Consider the following 26,020-nt stretch of genomic DNA (forward strand, 5'->3'; position numbering starts at 1 on the left):
ATCTGTTGGAGGACAAATTGCTGGATTCCTGTGACAACCTGCAAGCCCTTTGCCACATTGGCAGCAGTCTGAGCTTACACTGGAGAACTTAAGAGATTGGGTCTCTCTGCTTGTTCTGCAATGGAAGCTGAGACATTGTGCATCAGACCCAGCTCTAATGGAGTTGCACATCACTTCCATTCTGGAAATCATGGGCTCCAAGCTGTGCGCAAAGCCCTGTGCAAGATTGGAGCCAGATTCATCCTTGTTCCTTGACAGTGACAACAGGCCTGGCAATGCATCAAGCTTTTCTATGTGCTTGCCCATCACCCTTCTTCTGAAGGCCGCCCCATCAAAGGCCTCATTTGACTCCTCTCAGCAGAATTCATGTGCGACCTCTCCCTCCGGGAAGCTGGCACCTGCACTACCCTTTCCCCCTGGCTGTAGGCTACTTGTGCCCAGTGAATCACCATGTGCAGATTCCGCCTCCATACTACCCTCTAAAGTATGCACAATGCCATTTGCTGCAAGTATGAAATCGAGTGACAGTGTCTCTTCTCCATCACTCTCCTCCTCTTGTTCTTCCTGCACAGGCCAGGCTGGTTGGAGTTCTTGGGTATCTGAATGGAGAAAGACATAAGGGTAGTGTTGTGGTGAGGGCAGGGGGAATGCAAGTTGTACATGCTTACACCATCTGCAGCTTGTAAGTGAGAAGAGATTGTCGGGTCAGCAGGAAGTGGGATGTGAGAAGGAGAATTGGGTATGAGTATACCGCCATCGTCAATACTGTCAGCCTCGCCAATCGCCATGGCCTCAGTGATGGCCCCTCCAATGATATCCAGCACTGTTTCCTCCAGCTGGGTCAGGCGTGCCTGCCAGCCCTCCACCTGTCTTCTGCTGCTGGCGCTGGTTAAGTGCCACCTTGGCCTACAAGAGAAAGGGAAGTGCGATAGTGTGTGGGTGATGTGCCTGTCATGGTTGAATAGCTGGCATTGTGTGTGAGATGTGGGTGTGACTCTTGCAACAGTGTTACGTGTGTGAGGGCGAGGTGAAGCTCTGATTCTGAGGTATATGTCGTGATTGATAGAGATTGTTGGTGGGTGAGTGATGGGGTGTGGTGAATTGATCAGTGTGTGAGCAGCGGGCCTTGACTGCCTCGGTGTCCTTGATGAGTCTTTCCTCGTTCTTGGCCAGCAATGGGGTGGGGCCGTAGGTGGCCTTTACTGCAATGAAGAATCCTTGATCATCATGGTTGTCGGCCAGCTGCTGTATCTCCTGCGCTTTCTCCATCCACCGCCTGTTCTTTAGGTCCCGAGTTTTTTGTTGGCACTCAGCCTTCAGCTGTCTGTAATGCTGCTTTGCTGCTGCCGTGTTGAATTGTTGTTTAAGGCTCAGAAATGTCCTGAGCTTGCGATCTATTAGCTCCTGGATCTCCTGACATCAGCGTCCTCGTCCAGGCCAACATCCCCAGCATTGAAGCATTGACCACACTCAATCAGCTCCGGTGGGCAGGCCACATAGTTCACATGCCAGACACGAGACTCCCAAAGCAAATGCTCTACTCTGAGCTCCTTTGCGGCAAATGAGCCAAAGGTGGGCAGCGGAAACGTTACAAGGACACCTTCAAAGCCTCCCTGATAAAGTGCGACATCCCCACTGACACCCGGGAGTTCCTGGCCCAAGACTGCCCTAAGTGGTGGAAGTGCATCCGAGAGGGCGCCGAGCACCTCGAGCCTCAACGCCGGGAGCGTGCAGAAATCAAGTGCAGGCAGCGGAAAGATCGTGCAGCAAACCAGTCCCACCCACCCTTCCCTCAACGACTGTCTGTCCCACCTGTGACAGAGTCTGTGGCTCTCATATTGGACTGTTCAGCCACCAAAGAACTCACTTCAGGAGTGGAAGCAAGTCTTCCTCGATTCTGAGGGACTGCCTATGATGATGATGATGTGTGAGGATAGTGGTGCAGTTGGTGGGATGTGGCATTTGAAGATGTATTGACTGAACTTGACCACTCGTGTGAGGTCATTAAATTTCTTTCAGCACTGGATCCAGGTCTTGGGGGGGGGGGGGGGAAAGATTGTTGGCCCTAACTGCTGCAGCAATCTGCTCCACTGCCACCTTTCTGCCCCCTGCGGGTAAAAGAATTGTCTCATCCTTCCAACCCCCTGCACTAAGGCCGCCAGTGCTGTACGGAGTACCGAAGTGCCCTTTCTCTGTCTTGCTAAGCCATAGGTACTTTCCCCTTTCCTCTACTATGCGAACAATGAGGTGCTTCTTTCAGAAAGCATCTCCCCTTTAAGGAGTACAGAATGCATTTCATACTGCAAGCTACCTTTAAATAGAGATCACACTTCCACGAAATTCAGCCCCCTGCTGAGCACTGCGCCAATCAGCTGTGCATTCAGCGCTGGGATCAGCACTTGAACCATGTTGATGAGCAGGCAGCACGAATTTCGCGTCCTGTCTGCATTACTTTCAATGGGCACGGGCAGATTGTACATTGCGATCCTGTACCTGTTTTCAGGCCTTTCCGAGTTAGCCCCAGTGCGTTTAAACTTTTTAATATATTTTAGCATTTTACATGTGACAATTTAAAAAAATGGATTTTCAACACTGATTTATGTCAATTAAATAAATTAAGTGTTATTTATGTGACCAGGAGAGAATGACATGATATTCCTCCAGGTCACTTGGATAATATCAGGCACAATGGAGAGGAAAAAAGGGCCTGGGTCCTCACCATTTTCATATTCCTCTGGGATTTCCAGAGCTCCCACAGTGGGTGGGGTAGGAGGATGGTGAGGTGTAGTTGCAGTCCCAGTTGTTCAGCAGGTATGTAAATTAAGTGTGGGGGGGGGGGCATTACTGACTTTCACACCTCGTATTCCTGAAGGTTCACTGGAAAGCCCCCAAGCTCATGGCTGCCTTGAGTAGAAGCCATCTGGTCAATTGGAGGGTCTGAGAGCGACAGGCCGTAAGACAAAGAAGGCCCGAAAAGGTAAATTGCCCTTTTTTCCCCACAGAGATCCATCAGAGTGAGAGGTCTTAGAAACATAGAAATCTACAGCGCAGAAGGAGGCCATTTTGGCCTATTGTGTCCGCACCGGCCGACAAAGAGCCGCATAGCCCTCAGTCAGCAGCCCTGAAGATTACATATAAACCTGATCTCATTAAAACATCGAAGATTCTGAGAGGGTTTGACAGGGTAGATGCTGAAAGGTTGTTTCCTCTGGCTTGGAGAGTCTAGAACTAGGGGGCATAATCTCAGGATGAGGGGTCGGCCATTTGGACTAAGATGAGGACAAATTTCTTCACTCAGAGCATTGCGAATCTTTGGCATTCACTAACCCAAAGGCTGCGAATGCTCAGTCATTGAGTATATTCAAGGCTGAGATGGATAGATTTTTGGACTCGAGAATCAAGGGATCTGGGGATCGGGCGGGAAAGTGGAGTTGAGGTCAAAGATTAGCCATGATCTTATTGAATGGTGGAGCAGGCTCAAGGGGCTGAAAGGCCTACTCCTGCTCCTATTTCTTATGTTGTTATACAGTTGGAAGACATCCTGCTGCTGTTTTCGCAGAGCAGCCAGAGGGCCCTGCGGATGTTGGTCATTACCATTGCAGCACGTAGCTCAGGCCTCTGGCACCAGCTGGATTTTCACCACTGATTTTGTCTGCAGGCACCTTCCAGGGGTCAAGCCTGTGTCAAGAATATCTCAAAACCATGTAAATGGTCTGAAACTGGCTAGCAGTCAACGGTGTGGGGAAGAGGGATATCATGGCCAACATGTTTTCATCCCTGAATTACTTTTGTGGATCACACCATGTTCTTGTTATTGACGATGTCAGAGGGTTGATGCTCCTGGAACCATATTGCTTAAAAAAAAAGTTTATTTTCCCAAAAGCGTAAAGCAAACTTCTGCACAGCCTGTTGGAACATGAGCCTTTTTTTGTTTACCATCAACAAAGCAATTGGAACAGAACAATTTTTTGAATGTCTATATTGCAGTATAATATTGTAGTCCATTTTCAAACTTTGTAGCTTGGTGGCACAACATAGTTACTGGATCAAATGTAAAATAGCCAGCATATGGCTGTACCTCTGGGAAGAGTTACGTAGAGTCTACAGCACAGAAACGGGTCATTTGATCCAACTGGCCTAGGTCAAGGTTTATGCTCCACATGAGCCTCCTCACACCCCTCTTCATCTACCCCTTTCAGCATGGCTTTCTATTCCTTTCTCCCTCGCCTTAAATGCATCTATACTCCTCGTGTTAGTGCGTTCCACATTCTACCACACTTTGGGAAAATAAATTTCTCTTGAATTCCTTATTGGATTTATTAGTGACTATCTTGTATTTATGACCTCCAGCTTTGGACTCCCCACAAGTGGAAATATTTTTTCTACGTTTACAATATCAGATCCTTTCATAATCATAAAGACCGCTATCAGGTCACCGCTCAGTCTTCTCTTTTCTAGAGAAAGTGGCCGCAGTTTGTTCAATCTTTCCTGATAAGTATATGCTCTCAGTTCTGGTATCATCCTTGTTAGTCTTTTTTTCATCTTCTCCAGTACCTCTATATCATTTTGATAATATGCAGATCACAACTGTGTACCATACTCCAAGGGTGGTCTAATCAAGGTTCTGTACAAGTTTAACAAAACATCTCTGATTTTCAATTCTATCCTTCTAGAAATGAGCCCCAGTGCATTGTTTGCTTTTTTCATGGTTTTATTAACCTGCATCACAACTTTTAGTGATGTGTGCATCTGTACCCCAGATCTCTTAGCTCCTCTGCCCCATTTCGACTCTTACTTTCCAAGGAGTATGTGGCCTCCTTATTCTTCCAAACAAAATGCACCACCTCACACTTATGTGCATTGAAGTTCATTTACCAATTACATGCCCACTCTGCAAGTTTATTAATGACTTCCTGTATTCTGTTGTATTCTTCCTCTGTATTAACTACAACCTCCCCCCCCCTCCCCAATTCTGTGATGTCTGTAAATTTTGAAATTGTACTTCCGATTCCCGAGTCCAAATCGTTAATGTAAATTGTGAACAACAGTGATCCCAGCAACGATTCTGGTGAAACACATTGTCCCAACTTTTACCAGTCTGAGTAGCAATCCCTACTCTATGTTTTCTGTTTTTTAGCCAGTTTGCTATCCAGTCTATTACTTGTCCCCTGACTCCACATGCTTTGTCCTTAGCCATGAGTCTACTATGCAGTACCTTATCAAAGGCCATTTGAAGATCTAGATATATTACATCTATTATATTAGCCTTGTCTATGATTTCTGTTATTTCTTCAAAAAATGTATTAAGGTTGGTCAAGCATGACCTTCCCTTTTGAAATTTGTGCTTATTACTCTTTATTACATTTTTGGTTTCTCAATGTTTTTTTATTGCATCTTTGAGTAAAGATTCAATTTTCTTTCCTACCACTGACATTAAGCTAACTGGACTATAGTTTCATCTCCCTTTTTAAATACAGGAATATCATTAGTTGTAACATATATATTCATTCATTAGAAAAGGGAGTAGTGCCAGAGGACTGGCGAACAATACATATGCAATAGAAACATAGAAAGTAGGCTATTCGGCCCTTCGAGCATGCACCGCCATTCAATAAGATCATGGCTGATCATTCCTTCAGTACCGCTTCCCTGCTTTCTCTCCATACCCCTTGATCCCCTTTACCGTAAGGGCCATATCTAACTCCCTCTTGAATATATCCAATGAACTAGCATCAACAACTCTCTGCAGCAGGGAATTCCACAGATTAACAACTCTCTGAGTGAAGAAGTTTCTCCATCTCAGTCCTAAACGGCCTGCCCCTTATCCTAAGACTGTGTCCCCTGGTTCTGGACTTCCCCAACATTGGGAACATTCTTACCGCATCTAGCCTGTCTAGTCCAGTCAGAATCTTATATGTTTCTATGAAATCCCCTCTCATCCTTCTAAACTCCAGTGAATAAAGGCCCAGTTGATCCAGTCTCTCCTCATATGACAGCCCAGCCATCCCAGGAATCAGTCTGGTGAACCTTCGCTGCACTCCCTCAATAGCCAGAACGTCCTTCCTCAGATTAGGAGACCAAAACTGAACACAATATTCCAGGTGGGGCCTCACCAAGGCCCTATACAACTGCAGCAAGACTTCCCTGCTCCTATACTCAAATCCCCTTGCTATGAAGGCCAACATACCATTTGCCTTCTTCACCGCCTGCTGTACCTGCATGCCTACTTTCAATGACTGATGAACCATGACACCCAGGTCTCGCTGCACCTCCCCTTTTCCTAATCTTCCGCCATTCAGATAATATTCTGCCTTTGTGTTTTTGCCCCCAAAGTGGATAACCTCACATTTATCCACATTATACTGCATCTGCCATGTATTTGCCCACTCGCCTAACCTGTCCAAGTCACCCTGCAGCCTCCTAGTGTCCTCCTCACAGATCACACCGCCACCAAGTTTAGTGTCATCTGAAAACTTGGAGATATTACACTCAATTCCATCATCTAAATCATTTATATATATTGTAAAGAGCTGGGGTCCCAGCACTGAGCCCTGCGGCACTCCACTAGTCACTGCCTGCCATTCTGAAAAGGATCCGTTAATCCCAACTCTCTGCTTCATCTCTGCCAACCAGTTCTCTATCCACATCAGTACATTACCCCCAATACCATGTGCTTTGATTGGTCTCTTGTGTGGGACCTTGTCAAAAGCCTTTTGAAAGTCCAAATACACCACATCCACTGGTTCTCCCTTGTCCACTCTACTAGTTACATCCTCAAAAAATTCCAGAAGATTTGTCAAGCATGATTTCCCTTTCATAAATCCATGCTGACTTGGACCAATCCTATCACTGCTCTCCAAATGCGTTGCTATTTCATCCTTAATGATCGATTCCAACATTTTCTCCACCTCCGATGTCAGGCTAACTGGTCTGTAATTACCCGTTTTCTCTCTCCCTCCTTTTTTTAAAAAGTGGTGTTACATTAGCAACCCTCCAGTCCATAGGAACTGATCCAGAGTCGATAGACTGTTGGAAAATTATCACCAATGCATCCACTATTTCTAGGGCCACTTCCTTAAGTACTCTGGGATGTAGACTATCAGGCCCTGGGAGTTATCGGCCTTCAACCCCGTCAATTTCCCGCCTAATAAGGATAGCCTTCAGTTCCTCCTCACTAGTCCTTCGGACCTCTAGTACATCGGGAAGGTTATTTGTGTCTTCCTTTGTGAAGACAGAACCAAAGTACTTGTTCAATTGGTCTGCCATTTCTTTGTTCTCTATTATAAATTCACCCGAATCCGACTGCAAGGGACCAATGCTGGTCTTCACTAATCTTTTTCTCTTCACATACCTATAGAAGCTTTTGCAGTCATTTTTTTATGTTTCCGGCAAGCTTCCTCTCGTATTCTATTTTCCCCCTCCTAATTAAACCCTTTGTCCTCCTCTGCTGTATTCTAAATTTCTCCCAGTCCTCCGGTTTGCTACTTTTTCTGGCAAATTTGTATGCCTCTTCCTTGGATTTAACACTATCCTTAATTCCCCTTGTTAGCCACGGTTGAGCCACCTTCCCCGTTCTATTTTTACTCCAGACAGGGATGTACAATTGTTGAAGTTCGTCCATATGATCTTTAAAGGTTTGCCATTGCCTATCCACCATCAACCCTTTAAGTATCATTTGCCAGTCTAATCTAGCCAATTCGCGCCTCATACCATGAAAGTTACCTTTCCTTAAGTTCAAGACCCTAGTTTCTGAATTAACTTTGTCACTCTCCATCTTAATAAAGAATTCTACCATATTATGTTCACTCTTCCCCAAGATTGCTAATTAGTCCCTTCTCATTACACATTACCCAGTCTAGGATGGCCAGCTCTCTGGTTGGTTCCGCGACATATTGGTCCAGAAATCCATCCCTAATACACTCGAGGAAATCCTCCTCCACCGCATTGCTACCAGTTAGGTTAGCCCAATTAATATGTAGATTAAAGTCACCCATGATTATTGCTGTACCTTTATTGCACACATCCCTTATTTGTTGTTTGATGCTGTCCCCAACCTCACTACTACTATGTGGTGGTCTGTACACAACTCCCACTAGTGTTTTCTGCCCTTTGGTATTGCGTAGCTCCACCCATACAGATTCCACATCATCCAAGCTAATGTCCTTCCTGACTATTGCATTAATTGTGGCTCTGCTATCTCTTCCCTAACTTTTAATATGTGTTGTTGCAATCCAGCTGGACCTGGGGTTTTATCCTCTCTAAGTCTGATTAGTTTATCAATTATCTCCCCCTTTTCTATCTTAAATGTTATATCTTTTTTTATTTCTTCTTTTAATGCCATGTCCACCCTGTTAGTCTCCCTGGTAAACACGGAGGCAAAGTAACTATTCAATATTTCCACCATTTCACTGTGAGTTCACCTCATGCACCATTAATGTCCCTATGCCTATCCTGATTTTTCTATTGATATTTATGTGTCTTTAGAATGTTTTACCAAGTATTTTTATATTCCTTGATAATTTAATTTTGTAGTTTCACTTTGCTTTCCTAAATGTTTTTAACTTCTTCCTGACCTTTTCATATTCCCTTTTGTCACACTCTCCTTTATTGCCGATGTACTTATTGTATGCCTTTTTCTTTAGTTTCAATGTTGTCCTTACCTCTTTATTCATCCATGGTGTTTCATTATTACCTAGTTTGTTTTTGTTTTTTTAGTGGAATATATTTCTCCTGAACTCTAAATATTTCCCTCTCCTATTCCATCTCTTTGTCTTTTTTTTAATTCTCATCGCCTCAAAATTAGCTTTTTTCCCAATCTATGACCCCGAAATTGATGTACTCACCACCAACTGCCGCCGACATTCCTCCTCGGATTACGCCCAGTGCCAGTTTCGATCTGGTGTGGAGCAGGCGGGAGGGAGGAGCCAACGGGAACCGCCCGCTGACGTCAGCGGACGGCCGAGTGGCACAAGTGGACTCCCGCCCGCCGAGATGCCAGATTGGTGCGGGCGAGAGTTGGCAGGAGTTGGCGCCAGAACGGGGGTGGACCACCGCAAGGAGGCTGGTCTGTCCCCGACGGTAGGTATGAAGAGCTGAAAAAAAAGGTGAGTAAACATTTTTTAATTTTTTTCTTTACAGGGACTTACCTGTATGGGGTCCCCTGAAGGTGTTCTGATGGTTTTTTTTTAATGCTTTTTCTTTGCAGGTCTTTGACCCTCCGTGGGCCCGACTCCATCCTTGGCGGCACTTGGGTGGCAAAGCCTTTGCCGCCGAAATTGGGAGCTCCTGCCGGCCGCCACCCAGATTGGCGGCATAAGTCCCTCATTTGCCTCCCGTCATCCTTTGAAGGACCTCAGCGGTCCTTTGGGTGGCAGTTGAGCGAGCGGGGTTCTTCACCAAATTCGGGCCCTATTACTTTGGTCTTTGTCTTACTTATGTCTTTCTCAATCATTATGTTAAACTTTATTGTATTTTGATCTCTATTGTCTAGATGTTCTCCAAAGCTTATTTCTCTTATCTGCTCTGGTTCAATTCCCATTACTAAATCGAGCAATGATTGCTCTCATTTTGGGCTTCTTGTGTACTCGGTAAGAAAGGAGTCCAGAACACACTGCAAAAACTCAATTTCCTCTTCCCCTTTAGCCACCTCTCATTGCCAGTTTATTTGGAGATAGTTGAACTCACCCATTATTATTCAACATCTTTTATTCATTTTGTAAATTTACTTACATATTTCTTTCTCCACTTCTCTTCCACTAATAGGTGGTCTGTAGAATATCCCTATTAACAAAATCAATCTCTTATCTTTTATCTCATCATATGAATAGATTTCTATATTAATGTTAGTTATATTTTTTAATGCTAACTATCATCATCATAGGTAGTCCCTCGGAATCGAGGACGACTTGCTAACACTCAACATGAGTTCTTAGGTGGCTGTACAGTCCAATACGAGAACCAGTCTCTGTCACAAGTGGGGCAGATAGTCGTTGAGGGAAGGGGTGGGTGGGACTGGTTTGCCACACACTCTTTCCCACTGCGCTTGATTTCTGCATGCTCTCGGCGATGAGACTCGAGGTGCTCAGCGCCCTCCCAGATGCGCTTCTTCCACTTAGGGCAGTCTTTGGCCAGGTTCTCCCAGGTATCAGTGGGGATGTTGCACTTTATCAGGGAGGCTTTGAGGGTGTCCTTGTAACATTTCCGCTGCTCACCTTTGGCTCGTTTGCCGTGAAGGAGTTCCGAGTAGAGCACTTGCTTTGGGAGTCTCGTGTCTGGCATGCGAACTATGTGGCCTGCCCAGCAGAGCTGAACAAGTGTGGTCAGTGCTTCGATGCTGGGGATGTTGGCCTGGTCGAGGACGCTAATGTTGGTGCATCTGTCCTCCCAGGGGATTTGTAGGATCTTGCGGAGACATCGTTGGTGGTATTTCTCCAGTGACTTGAGGTGTCTACTGTATATGGTCCATGTTTCTGAGCCATACAGGAGGGCAGGTATTACTACCCCAACCCTCTTAATCTTCCTCACTGCCATGCTCCATCTCACAGTCGACAAGCTCCCTGCTGGAATGGAACTAAACTACAGAACCAGTGGGAACCTGTTCAACCTTTGCCGTCTCCACCCCAAACTCTGTCGTCCAGCTACAGTACGCGGACGACGCTTTGTCTGCGCACATACAGAGGCTGAATTCCAGGATATGGTCGATGTATTTACTGAGGCATACAAAAGCATGGGCCTTACACTAAACATCATGGGCCTTACGCTAAACATCATGGGCCTTACGCTAAACATCAGCAAGACAAATGTCCTCCACCAGCCTGTCCCCCAGTCATCAAGATCCACGGCGTGGCCCTGGACAACATGGACCACTTCCCATATCTCGGGAGCTTCCTATCAACAAGAGCAGGCATTGCCAACGAGATCCAACACCGCCTCCAGTGCACCAGTGCAGCCTTCGGCCGCCTGAGGAGAAGAGTGTTTGAAGACCAGGCCCTCAAAACTGCCACTAAGTTCATGGTCTACAGGGCTGTAGTAATGCCTGCTAACTGTAATATTACTACCTTTTTTTGACTGCCATTATATTAAGTCGAATTAGTACAGCTATTCCACCCACCCTTCTTCCTTCCCTATCCTTTTTAAATACATTATATTCTGCAATATTTAACTGTTCTTTATTAAGCCATGTTAAATCTGGCTCCTCGTGACAAATTATTGCCTCCAGTTCCCACTTTATGTTTCAGGTGTGCACATAGCTGTACAGGCAATTGGATTTGTATTTTATTAATTGTTCTACTCATTTTATTTTTAACAGTCATTTTATAATGGTGTTCTATATATATCTATTCCTTGGCCATTTATGCTACCTTTATTCTTTACCTTTATCTACTTTTAATCTCATCTATTTCTTTACTAGACCTGTAAAAAGTTAATCAGTGAATTTGCTGCTCCTTCATCATATAATTTAAAACACAAGTAGACAGGTTCCAATGAAGCATTGGTATGTTTGTGCAGAATTTTCTCTCAAAGTCATCATCATAGGCAGTCCCTCAGAATTGAGGAAGACTTGCTTCCACTCCTGAAATGAGTTCTTTGGTGGCTGAACAATCCAATATGAGAGCCACAGATTCTGTCACAGATAGAACAGATAGTCGTTGAGGGAAAGGGTGGGTGGGACAGGTTTGCCACACGCTCTTTCCGCTGCTTGCGCTTGATTTCTGCATGCTCTCGCCGTTGAGACTCGAGGTGCTCAGCGCCCTCCCGGATGCACTTCCTCCACTTAGGGCAGTCTTGGGACAGGAACTCCCAGGTATCAGTGGGGATGTCACACTTTATCAGGAAGGCTTTGAGGGTGTCCTTGTAGCGTTTCCACTGCCTACCTTTGGCTCGTTTGCCGTGAAGGAGTTCCAAGTAGAGCACTTGCTTTGGGAGTCTCATGTCTGGCATGCGAACTATGTGGCCTGCCCAGCGAAGCTGATTGAGTGTGGTCAGTGCTTCAATGCTGGGGATGTTAGCCTGGATGAGGACGCTGATGTTGGTGCGCCTGTCCTCCCAGGGCATTTGTAGGATCTTGCAGAGACATCGTTGCTGATATTTCTCCATGGTCTATGTCTCTGAGCCATACAGGAGGGCAGATATTACTACAGCCCTGTAGACCATGAGCTTGGTGGCAATTTTGAGAGCCATTGTCAAAGTAACGGCAAGGCTAATTGTGATCACCGTTATTTATGGTAAATGATACAGCAAATTCAGGTGAGGATATGCGATTAAATGCGAATATCCAAAAGTTGCTATCCAAGTTGCTCTGCTACAGTGTTAGCTTCACGAAAACAGCATTTTATCATCTGCCTGACCATTGAATTGCATTGAATGACCTGAAGTTGCTGCATTTGCATTGTAGTTATGAACTAAACAGAAAGTTAAGTCTTGTCATTTCAAGTCTAAGTACCCTTTTAACGACATGATAAGTGTTAATTGCTGCCAAAGAACCTCTCTGTCACAGACAATTAACTATTACAAGTGTGGAGTCTCATTCCTTCAGGACTTAATAGTTGTTGGAGATTTTAAAGATGTCAAATTTTATTTTTTTATTTACTTTCTACCTCTTTCTTTTCTCTCTCTCTTAATCCAATTTTTCTTTCCCTCTCTTTATTTCTCTTCCTGTATTTGATTTGGCATTGAATACTCGCACTCTCGTTTACATTTCCTATTCTGTCCCCACGCAGTTTATTTCACAATCCTTCAATTTGATTGGTTAAAAGAGCTACACAGTTGCTTGCCCTGTTCACTCAGGTCCTTGATGCACAGTTTTCCTCACTGCGACGTTATCAGCTCGCACTTTCAGCAACTTGCCAAGCAAAATATTTAGGGATGGATTTTAGGCTTTTGTGATTTTGGGGCGCTAATTGTGGTGGGGCATTAAAGTTAGCGCCTGAAAATAGTTTGCTCCCTCAACTGCAAGTTTCGGCAAACATGTAAGTTGTAGGACCATTGGCGTTAACCTCAGGTTTTGCACAACGAACTTCGTGTGCCCGAGCCAAAACTTGCAGCAGTAAAGAAGTTTAATTGTTGTTTAATGCCCTGCAGCATAACGTTGTATATTGTATAGTTTTATTTTGGTGGGGGTAGTTTTTGTGACTTTGTTGCAGTAAAATATATGAATCATCATTTGCCATTGGTGTCTTGTGCATCATTCCAACGTTCACTGGAAATGTGCCTTTATGGGGGCACATAGCGTGTCCAGTATTAGCTCCAGCCCTCCGTTTCCTCCATTTAGGAGAGCCGGTCCATTACGAGCTGACAACGTGCGACTCTTGGTCCGGCAGCATCTCCACACTGCCTCCCCTGTGGATGGGGTGGCTATCCAATTGGGGCCTCTCCAGCCTCCTCTTTGACGTCCTCCTCCTGAGGTGGGCATGCAATCCCCACTGACAATGTCTGGCCCTTCATGATTGTCAAGATCCGGGGCGCTAGCGCAGCGTTGTATGATGATTGACGCCATGATCTCAGTCAAAATTGACAGTGGGGCGGTAAGTTTTTGCGCCAGCGCAAACAAGTAGCCGAATCTACCAGCCAGGTGGTAAATCCTGAATCCCCAGCATTACGCCCCAAAACAGCACTTAATGCCCCACCGGGGCACTAACCGAGGCGTAAATGAGCCAAAGATCCAACCATTAAAAACCTAAACAAGTCTAACTAATGAGAAACTCCGTTAGATGTCCTGTTAAAGCAAAATCTCAGCCAATTAATCTGTGAGCATGTCCTATATACAAAACCTTACTTTCTATTGTCCTACTTTTATCACACTTTTATGTCAACTTTTTCTCAATATAAATTCCTATCACCCTACTTCACCTGAAGATTATACTTGGACTCCTCACACAAAGAACGTGAGTAGCGGGTGGCCAGCATTGGTGGCGTGTGAGGAAGGCATTCCGGCATCAGCCTATCTTCTCACAACAATCTTCCCTAGATTGGGCTTGTTAAGCCTGCCCTACAAGGTTCCCAGCCAATTAACAGGAAGTGTGTCTAACGACATCATTTAATGACAGCATTGAACTGCTGCAAACACTGACAAGCGGGGCACAGCTGCACCCAGGCTCTCCCATGACTCCCTCCAGATGTTTATGGAGGGAGTCGCAGCACACAGGGAGGTTCTCTTCCCTTCCAATAGGGGAAGAGACCTCCCCAGGACACCAACGCAGCCTGATTGCACATTGTACAGGAGGGCACAAGCAGGGATGTCGTCAAGTGGAACTAGGTGCAGTGGCGCAAACCTTTCAATGATCTCAGTAGGTCACAAAACGTTACTGCAAAGCCACACTCAACCTCATCCTGCTGTGTCACTCATCACATCCCCATCACTCTGCCTTCCTTACCCTACTCCTGCACATCCTTACTCACACCAACTTACCTTACACCTCCACGCATCCCTCTCTCTCTCTCTCTCTACATTATCACATCCCCATCTCACTAGCCACCCCTCACACTCACCCTCACTCTAGTGCAAGCATACTAACTAACAAAATACAAGGGTAGGCACTTGAATGTTTTAGCCAATGTTCATGTAGAGTTTCTGCTAATGTGTTGTGAAACATTGAAATCTTTATTTTCAACACTTTGTGTTCTTGGACAGATTTGTGTGCAACTTTGGAAGTCGCTTAATGAATGGTCAGACATAAGGGCACCCCGCAAAATGGTGATGAGTGTGAAAGGAATGGCTTGGGCATTGCAGGGATGCTTTATGGTATTGGTGTGGGATGGTGCCAACCTGGCGCATCATGTGGCAGCCAGGGTGTACAGCATCAAGGGAAGTAAATCTGGCCATGGTGAGGCCATCCCTGGTGTCCAGGGCAGCAATGTGGTTGGGTGCTGATGCCCTGTGTCTTGTGCAGCATCAGGTGATTGCAGATAAGGTTGGTGTTGGTGATGCAGATGTGTTTAGTGATCTTGGTTTTGGGGCTGATCATGTTGGGATTCTGAGGATCATGGTGAGATTTTTTCAAGGGCACCAATGCTACTGGAATAGATGGCAGCTGAAGCTGAGATGACAGAAGCAATCTGTCAGTGGTGAGAGAGATTGCTCCAAGGAGGTGACAGTGGAGAGAGATTTCACTGCAAACACTTCCAAACTGCATATAGTTCAAAAGTATCTTCCAAATCCTGAAGGCTTCAGCTTCTGAGATTGGAAAGTGAACAGTTGTGAAATGGTCGCATTTATACCACTTCTGCAACTGTCAACTAGTCAAAGCAAATGGGGAGTCACTGAGAACCCGACACACTTATCTGGTGTGAAACCCGTGGGATAGCAAACTTGTTAAAAACTTGGTAAAATGGTAAGTGCCTGGTAAAATTACTTTAAATTACCTTTAAAGTATCTCTCAACGATCTTATTTGGCTGCTCCGCTGCTTGGTGTCGGGTTTGCGATCTGCAGGCAGCCCCGATACTTGAGAAACTGACAAGGAGGCGAGTTCAGAGCGGACCTCTGGCCTATTGTCAATCAGGGCCATTTTGACAGTGAGCCCGCCTCTAAACCCACACTCGCAGGGCTGGGAAGATTCCGGCCAAACAACCTATAGAACAATTATTGTTTTTGCAATTGGAAGAGAAATGAATGTAGATCCTGTCATCTTTCGCTGCAGTCTGCTCTTTTAAACAGGCACTATCTTCATGAAAAAATTCGGCAAAGCTCAATTCTATGCGCAATCATGGAATGGTATAAATTGCATTGAAGCACATCATTGCATGATTTGCAAATAATGTTGTAATGAGAATGATTCATGACATTCCTCTCTCCCTTGCCCACAAGATAAATCTTCCTAATACTTTTACATGAGGATAATGCCCTTTTTATTTTAAAAAATCCAGTTCATCTTTTATGAAGTGAACAAACACACTAGCTATGTTACTATTACAATGGATATATTCATTTGAAAATGTCAAAGGTAATTTCACCAATTAGCATGCTGAGCACAGCGTAAATGGATACTAAACATTTTATAGCATCTGGTTTGATAATGTGAAACTTTTATTTGAGTACAAAATTTCTGTGCTCTCTTTCGGCACAGTTTATTATTGTAGATTTCTATTTCACAGTCCTTAAATCTGATTGCTTAAAGGAGCTACACAGTTGTTAGCTCTGTTCATCAGGTCCTTGATGCCTGGTTTCCCTCACTGCGACGTTATCAGCTCACACTTTCAGCAACTTGCCATGCAAAACATTTAAAAACCTAAACAAGCAAGGGCAAGTCTAACTATCTAAGTATTTGGAATATTTATCTTGTGGGCAAAGGAGAGAGGAATGTCATGAATCATTCTCATTACAACATTATTTGCGAATCATGCAATGATGTGCTTCAATGCAATTTATACCATTCCATGATTGAGCATAGAATTGAGCTTTGCCGAATTTTTTCATGAAGATAGTGCCTGTTAGACGTCCTGCTATAGCAATATCTCAGCCAATACATCAGTGAGCATGTCCTATATGCAAAACCTTACTTCCTGTTGTCCTACTGTTATCACACTTTTGTTTCAACTTTTTGTCATAAATTCCTATCACCCCACTTCACCTGAAGATTATACTTGGTGAAATCCTGGATACATGAAAATATTAACAGAATTGGCCTGTATTTATTTATTTATTTATTTATTTCCTTTCTTTTCTCTCTCTCTCATTCTGCCCTTGTCCCACTACAGTTTTGTAGTTTGCCACATCTGAAGTGGGATGGAGGACTAGTTCCAGGCTTAAAAGGATCTTAATAATGGATCTGTGAGAACGGCACAAGATGCATGAGTTCACGCAGCCTGAGATTTTGTCCCTACCCGCCACCTCACTAGAGGGACCACCTGTTTAATGTATGTTAATATTAATTGGATATTTTGAGGAATACAATGGTATAAATGAAAAATTCTAATTACAGTACAATAGAATAGACTTGAGATCAGCTCTGATAGAATCGTGTTTGATCAAATTTTTGGTATCACCAAATCTGTTTTGAATTTTGAACAAGGACTGAACTTATCATGCTTTCTTGTAAAATTTAATTGAATTTGTTTGTACAAATTCATTATTTTCCAATGAATATCCTACTGTTCTTTAATTCTGTTTCGTGATAAGGAACAGTTTATTAAATGAAGCTATTTAGAGCAATAAGACTGCAATGATTTACCAACATTAAGTAAAAAGGTTCCATTAAAAATAATTACGTGAATGAAAAATAAAACACAAACAGGTAATGATTTGCACTTTTTAAAAAAATAACTGAAGTATGATGAATAGAAAATGGTTTATTTTCTTTATTTAAAGTATTCAGAGTGAATTAAAGGTTATACATTCTATCAATTCAGTTTTGAATGATGATTCTTGTTTCAAAAGAATTCCCAAGTTAGATACAGAATGAAATCTGCCTTGGTTCATGTTCTCTGATGAAGGAAGGAGAGAAAGAAATGTACCTGTCATCCTAGAGGCGTGTAACAAATCAGTATTGTATGCAGAAATGGCAAGATGATCCTTTTAGTGAGAATATTTCAGCTGTTTCTATTAAGGTTTCTTGATAATTGCCTTGCTCTAAGTATCTGTCTTTTCTGCAATTTCCTTAATATGGATCCAACATCCTCTCTGCCAAGTACCCCTCTTCGAGCTTGTCCCAACAAAATCTTGCATTTATATAGCATGTTTAACCTAGTAAAAACGTCCCCTCTGCAGTTGCCTTTTTTGGCACCTATCTATTATGCGACTGCCTTGTTCATGGTGTCTGTCTACCATTGTCTTGATCTGGTGCCTGTCTTTTCCATCATTACCTTGCTGTTAATGTCTATCCTGTCCACTAATGCCTTGGTCTTGATACCTGTCCTCTCTACCTTGTCTTACTCTTGCTGCCTGTCTTTTTCACAATTACTTTGCACTTCGTGTCTATCCTGTGCCACTACCTTGCTACTGTTATTTGATCCCTCTGCTACCTTCTTGCTTTTACTGTTTTATCGAGAAAAAAACTAAGATTGTGACCACTGCAGGTCATTTAAAAAAAAAAACTTTTGTTTAACAAAATTCTTTTAAATGTTTTTTGTGAGGTGAGGAGGAGCATTAATGTTTGATTACTCTAATGCCTAATTCTCCACGCTCCTCAGCCAGGATTGCATCTCCCTCCCCTCCAACCTACCTGGACAGGGTGAGTTCCACGATGGAGCCAGCAGATTTCACACCTTCTCTGCTCAACAAGCTGCTTCAAAAGTGAAAGCAGCTAGCCAACGGAATGCTGATGAAGCACGACCTGGTTCCATCGGGAGGGCAACGGGCTCGCTCTTCCAGTCTCCCGCCTGATGGAAGCAATCTCTCTCTTGGATAATTTTATATTTAGACTATACCAGGATGTTTTTAACACTATCAATCTGTATACAGATAAAAAATTGCTAAAATAAGTTTCAAACATTTAGCAATTTAAAATCTTATTGAATGCATTAATGGTTTTATGAGATGTATAAAAATGTGCTTTTGTTCACTGTAGGTCGGATGACAACAAGAGTAGCATGTTACCGTGATCTTCGTGCACAGGTAACCCTCTCTTACTGCAATCCAAGGAGTCGACCAGCCACTGGAGTGATCTCTTGTAATGTACAGGCATGTCCTGCAAGGTAAAAACTCAAGTACAAAAATAATTTATTTAATGAAAACTTAAACTGATTTTTGACTTCCCTTTTAAAGCACTTTAAATAATAGATGGTTACATCCTAAAATTTGCAAATATTAAGTTTCAGTGAAATCTTTGGGGAGTTGCCACTACAATGCCTTGCGTGTCGGTGTCTGTTGGTGCATGTCATTGAGATTGACGATGACAATAGATATTGTAAAACTTGGCATTTTTGTAATGAAAAGCGTGATTTTTTTAATAATTGGTGAAAGCCACTGAATAGCATTTACTGCTAAAATATACTTTTATAATAGACCTTTATTGTTATGCGTTGTTAACTTTCCTATCAAAGATTGGAAAGAGTTGTTAATGAAAGATGTCAATGTGTAAGTATTTAATTTTGCTGCATGAATGAAATTGGATGACGTGTGGCATCATCGTAAGTCCAATTGCCTCTTAAGTGCTATGTTAGCATTTGGAACATAGGCTGGGGGAAGGAAATACTATTGAAATGCATTAATCACATTGTTATGAGCTCATTTTTAAGTGGTTACATGCTTTAATTCCTCTCTGTCCTCTCTGTAGTCTAATTGTAGTGTAATTTGTTTCCTAATTGTTTAATACATTGTATAATTATGCAAGTACAAAGTACATAGGTACATTATGTTAATGCCACAAATACATTAAACAAAAAACAGCTTGTTAAACAAAGGAGCAATGCTTCACATTTTGGATTATAAGGTAAGTGGTGTGCCATGCCAAAACTAATGAAGACTGAACTCTTGGCATCAATTATTCATCAGTATTCAATACTGTGACTTTCAGTAACTAACTAACTAACTAACTTAAGGAAAGGCAATTCAGTAGTGTTACAAATTCAGATGCAGACATATTGCTAACCAGTGACGAATCTCAATACCTTTTTTCCTCCTCCAAGTATGGATTTCCAATGTTCAGATTATTCAGTAGTATTTTTAAGAGGCAGCTAATTTTATTTGTAGGTTCTGTTGGTACCCTTGTAGACAAATGCTTCCTCTACTTTTTTATTAAACCAAAATATTACAAAGTTACCTTATTTTTCCTTCTACTATCATGTGTAGAATGTACATAGAAATGTGATTTCTCTGTTCCAGTTTTCAAATACACAAGAATGTAAGCTGGACATACTTTTGACAATCTCGTGAAAATTTTTGCTGATATGCATTTTTTTATCATTTGTATTTTTTGATGAATTTTCTTGCACTTATGGGTCATCTACTTTGATTTTTGTCACACAGTATCAGTGTGAAGCACTCCAAGATCAAGTACAGATTGACAATGTGACTTACTACCATCCTTGGTACAGCACTGCATTTTCCTATTAACAATCCAACCAACCTTGTTGTCTCTGAATTAGTACACGGATAAACGGGATGCCCACTTTATAAGGACATCTTGCTAGGAATCGATTTCCCTCACTTCATTCTTATTAGCCATTCTGCTGGCTCAACGAGATGGCCAGGTTCCATCCTGTCCTCTTTGATAATACAACTGCTGAGTCTTGTTAAGATTTTGTGATTTTACAGCTCTGCATTCCAGGTTAAGCAACTGTGTGACACAGCTGACTGAAATGCTATTTGGCTCAGGAGATTGATGACCAGGGACGTTTTGCAAACTGAGCAGTTAACTGTGACCACTATTATGCAGGACAAACCCAATTCTACCAAACTATCTAATGAACTGTTTCTATGTATATCAGTTTGATTGAATTCAACTGAAATATCCATTGCCTTCCACCCCAAAAAAACCACTGCGGCCCCAATATTGACTGTGTGGGGGGGGTAGGGAGAGGGGTACAGAGTTTTAGTGCATATTTATTTTACAGCAGCATCCCCACCTGAAAGTCATCCTGATTGACAGGCTTGGCTTTCAATCGGGCAGGGAGCACTCCTGAGCAGGTCGCAGCCCCAGGCAAGGATCTTGAAGCTGCTAGTGAGAGTGTGTGGGGGCAGGGGGATTTGCAATCCTCGACCCTGGTGGGAGGGGCTCCAATCTCCAACCGGGCAGGCGGGGGTTCAATCTCCAATCCTGGAGTGGGAGGAGGGGAGGGGAGTCTGATCCCCAATTGCGGGGGAGGAGGGGGTCTTTGTACGCGGGGTGACCAATCCAAGGAAAGAAGCTAAGCTTGGGGGGGGCAGAGGAAGCACCCATGCTCCTGCTAGCCCACAAGCAGTGCAGTTAAGGTACTTATCTCCTCCCCGAAGCTGCACTCATCTCCCTTCAGCTGCCTGATTTCCCGAGGCCTGGGAAACCTTGCCAGCCAGGTTTAAACCTATAAAACAAGTTGAATCATAGAATCATAGAAATTTGCAGCATGGAAGGAGGCTATTTTGGCCCATTGTGTCCAAGCCTGTCAATCAGGCTGACTTTCAGATGGGGATGCTGCTGTAAGATAAATATGCACTAAAACTCTATTCCCCTCCCCCTGCCCCCCACCCCCCTGCAGGTTACAACGCTTCAAGTGCACATCCAAGTACTTTTTAAATGTGGTGAGGGATTCTGCCTCTGCTAGCCTTTCAGGCAGTGAGTTCCAGAACCTCACCACCCTCTGGGTGAAGAAATTTCCCCTAAGAAGTTAGCGGGTTGGGGTTGGATTTGAGATTTTTTACATTTTAACATCTCACCCGACCCCAACCTGTAATATATAGCTCCATCTAGTGGACTACTGCTCCACCTAGTGGACTACTGTGGTAATGCAATTGTTCATGTATAATAATGAAAGTTCAGATCACCTGAGTTGAAGCCATCTTGTAAGTGTGTGTTTATGATGTCGTAGAGCATGTTGGCAATGAAGGATCGGATTCCTGGATACCCCACCTGAAATGTTTATTGGTGGATGATTCCAGCCAAACATCAGAGAGACTAGAGAGGTCCTTTCTGTTGCAGAACAGCGAAAAGTCTAAGGTAAATTAAAAGCTTGGCTGAACTGCCAGAGTCCAGATGGCCGTACCTATGGGAATAATAGGGTGCTTGGGTGAATTCCATAGTGACTGAGAGACTTTCGGAGCATATGTGGAGCGGCTAGAAATGTTTTTCACCGCAAATAGTATATTTGAAAACCGTAACCGAGTGGTGTTGGAAAAAAAACGGGTTATTTTGCTGGCCCCGAGGTGTATCAAACCCTGAAAAATGTGCTTGGTCTCGTCAAGCCAAAGGACAAGCCACTGATGGAGAAACAGCACTACAGTCCTGAGCCTCTGGAAATTGCTGAAAGTTATCATTTTAGAATACAGAATCAATTAATCGATGAGAATATCAGTGAGTACATAAGAACATAAGAATCTGGAACAGGAGTAGGCCATCTAGCCCCTCGAGCCTACTCCGCCATTCAACAAGATCTTGGCTGATCTGGCCGTGGACTCTGCTCCACTTACCAGCCCGCTCCCCATAACCCTTAATTCCCTTATTGGTTAAAAATCTATCTATCTGTGATTTGAATACATTCAATGAGCTAGCCTCAACTGCTTCCTTGGGCAGAGAATTCCACAGATTCACAACCCTCTGGGAGAAGAAATTTCTTCTCAACTCGGTTTTAAATTGGCTCCCCCATATTTTGAGGCTGTGCCCCCTAGTTCTAGTCTCCCCGACCAGTGGAAGCAACCTCTCTGCCTCTACCTTGTCTATCCTTTTCATTATTTTAAATGTTTCTATAAGATCACCCCTCATCCTTCTGAACACCAACGAGTAAAGATCCAGTTTACTCAATCTATCATCATAAGGTAACCCCCCTCATCTCCGGAATCAGCCTAGTGAATCGTCTCTGTACCCCCTCCAAAGCTAGTATATCCTTTCTTAAGTAAGGTGACCAAAACTGCACACAGTACTCCAGGTGCGGCCTCACCAATACCCTGTACAGTTGCAGTAGGACCTCCCTGCTTTTGTATTCCATCCCTCTTGCAATGAAGGCCAACATTCCATTCGCCTTCCTGATTACCTGCTGCACCTGCAAACTAACTTTTTGGGATTCATGCACAAGGACCCCCAGTACATTGTAACATTAAAAAAACTATCCATTCTGTCATTTCGGAAACTTTCAGGACCGAACATTGCGTGACTGCTTTGTTTGTGGGATGAAAAATGAAGTGATCAGAAGAAAGTTGTTGACAATTCCCTACTTGACTTTTGATTTAGCTTGTCAGACAGCTATGTCAATGGATATGGCCGATCAATATTCCTGAGAATTTCGTACCATTTCCAGTTGTCAGACAACCGAGGTGAATCGCCTACAGGTTAAAAGTAAAAAGCAGTTGGGCCCGAAGGCCTCAGCAACTGTCAGTGGTAACAGTGAATTGAAGTCATGCTATCAGTGACAACACATTGCTCAAAGTTGTACATATTTGAAGGCAGAGTGTTTCTTCTGCAAGAAAACTGGGCACCTTGTGAAGGCATGCCGACTGAAGAGTAAACCAACTTTCAAGGCTATAAGTAGAAATCCCCAGAGACTACATAGCATGGAAGAAAAGCAACAGAACGAAGAGATACACATGATCAGGAGCACAAGGGTATCTAACAGTGATTCGCGAAGTATCGTCATCCAAGTAGATGTTGCATCCATGAGCGTAGTACCGCAATCGCTATATCTCGACAAGTTGAGTGATTTTCCACTGGAAAAGTTGAAGATAGAGCTGCGAGGCTACTCGAGAGAATATTCCTGTGATAGGACATATCACTATACCGATGAAATACTAGGATCAATTTCAGAGCTTGCTTCTCTTAGTAGTGGCAGGAGACAAGCCTGCCTTACTAGGTAGAAATTGGTTGGGATCACTGAAACTGGATTGGAATGGTATTTTTTGTGTTGAAATGAGATTTGCATCAAAGGATGATGTCATCAAGAAGTATTCAAGGATGTTCTGTGAAATAGGCAGTCCGATCCAAGGCTTCAAGGTGAGTGTCAGGGTACAGCAGGATGCTAGACCAGTTTACTGCAAGCCACGTCCCGTACCATACGCACTAGGGGAAAGTTGAGCAAGAACTCAAAAGACTAGAGACTGAGAACATTATCTCTAAGATAGATCTATGTAATTGGACTACACCCATTGTTGCTGTACCTAAGTCAGATGGTAAGGTTGTGTGGTGATTATAAAGCAACCATAAACCAGGTTCTAGAGGGTAACCTTCCCAATACATTGTAAAATGTAGAAAATTTGTTCACAACGCTGACAGGTGGACAGATCTTACAAATATCTACTTACAACTGGAGCTAGAGGAGTTCAAGTCATGCTTGACTATAAATACTATTCTAGGACTATATCAATTTAATAGGCTACAACTTGGAGTGTCTTCCCCCCCCCCCCCCGCCATATTTCAAGGAGTGATGAATCAGATTTTGCAAGGCATGAAGGGGTAATAGGTTATTTAGATGACATACTCATTTCAGCACCAAACAGGAAAATCTATAATAACATATTGAATGAAGTGCTCAATTGGCTAGAGAAGTACAGAGTACAAGTGACTGCTCACAAGTGTGAGTTATTTCAAAACTCAGTGGAGTACTTAGGGCACAGAGTAGACAAAGATGGTTTACATCCAACCAAGGGAAAACTGGATACAATTAGAAATGCACCCACTCCCAAGAACTTCAATCATTTTTGGTTCTTTTCAACTATGGGAAGTTCCTACCAAATTTGGCTACAGTGTCACATCCACTGAATGAGGTATTGAAAACACAGGATCATTGGAAGTGATCAGAAGAATGCAATGCAGCATTCAAGGATTGCAAATGCCAGTTGGTAGAGAGCACCATGTTAGTTCACTATGACATATCTAAGGAGATCAAACAAGCATATGTGACGCCTCTCTGTATGGAGTTGGGGCAGTGATCTCTCATGTACTACATAGTGGGGAGGAGAGACCAGTTGCTTTTGCTTCACGTACTCTCAGTACCAGTGAGCGTAATTATGCACAAATCGAAAGGGAAGCTTTGGCATTAATTTTTGTGGTCAAGATATTCCACCAATACTTGTATGGTCGTAAATTTAACCATCATTACGGCCCTGACAGCAATCCTCCAACCAAAGTCCCCAGTTCCAACATTAGCTGCAGCTCGATTGCAGAGATGGGCTTTGATTTTGTCAGCATATACATATAGACGATCAGCTGATTACAGTAATGCTGATGCTATGTCTAGGTTGCCTTCCCCATCACAAGTTACACCCAATAGGGAAGAAGTGTTCTATTTTTCATACATTGATGAACTTCCAGTCACAGCTGAAAAGACTGGTAGAGCAGCCAAATGTGACCCAGTTAAGTCAAAGGTGTATGATTACATAGCAAATGGCTGGCCAAACCAGCAAACAGAGAAAAATTTAATCCATACTTTGTTCATCGGAATGCCTTGTCCGTGGATGAAGATTGTATGATGTGGGGTGCAAGAGTGGGTGTCCCAAATAAATTCAGGTCCAAATCATTAGGAGATCTTCATGACCAGCACCTGGGAATGTGCTTGACTAAGATTTTTGCATGCAGTTACTTATGGTGGCCATAAGTATAAGGCCATAAAAATATAGAGTACATCATTAGTCAATGTACATGTTAATCAGTAAGTAAGAAGCCACCATCAGCACCATTACAGCCATAGAAATGGCCTCCCAAGGTATGTCAAAATTTATTTTCCTGAGCTAGAAGGACAACAATTGTTCATTGTGATTGATAGCCATTCAAAGTGGGTAGAGGTATTTTTGATGCAGAAAATAATAGCAAGTAAAACATGAGACAATTTGCGAAATTATTTTCTTCATATGGCCTCCCAGAAAAGATTGTGTCTGATAATGGGCCACAATTTTGTTCAGAAGAATTTGCACAGTTCACAAAAAGAAATTATGTGAAACATTTCCACCGTACACCCTGCTTCAAATGGTGCACCAGAGCGCACAGTACAAATTGTAAAATGTGCCGTCATCAAACAAATGTTGGATCCAAATCCAAAGAAACGGCAGTTGTTGTTGGACCACAAATTGGCTAATTTTCTGATTTCTTATCGTAATACTCCTCATACAGCTACTGGTAGAACACCAGCAGAGTTGATCCTCAAGTGACAGCCACGAACCAGGTTCTCATTGATAAAGCCAAACTTGGCACAGTCCGTAGAAGAGAAACAATTAAGAAAGAAAGATAATCATGATTGAGCTGGAATAAGAGGTGGAATAAGAGAGAGAAGTGTGAAATTGAATCAGAAGGTTAGAGTGAAGAACCACCACCATAAATGGTTAAAGTGGTTACCAGGAAGAGTGGTGAAGATATGTGGTCCTTGCACATATTTGGTCAAGATATTTGATCATGGATAGGTTAGGTTTGTTCACATTGATCATATTTTCCCTACAGATGTGTAAGGAGTTGAAAGTTGGAATGATTCGAT

At 43.2% G+C, this 26,020-nt stretch overlaps 1 protein-coding gene across 1 annotated transcript in view; it reads left to right on the top strand.

Annotated features, from left to right (window-relative positions):
* The window catches only part of LOC139264391 (A disintegrin and metalloproteinase with thrombospondin motifs 16), a 469,636-nt gene that overhangs the window by 314,496 nt on the left and 129,120 nt on the right, over window positions 1-26,020 (top strand). Inside the window, exon 18 of the mRNA XM_070880768.1 lies at window positions 18,502-18,628. Coding sequence (XP_070736869.1) covers window positions 18,502-18,628 — 127 coding nt within the window. The remainder of the gene's footprint in view (window positions 1-18,501; window positions 18,629-26,020) is intronic.

Source organism: Pristiophorus japonicus, chromosome 5 (assembly GCF_044704955.1).
Source record: "Pristiophorus japonicus isolate sPriJap1 chromosome 5, sPriJap1.hap1, whole genome shotgun sequence".
In the NCBI taxonomy this organism is placed as follows: Eukaryota; Metazoa; Chordata; class Chondrichthyes; family Pristiophoridae; genus Pristiophorus; species Pristiophorus japonicus.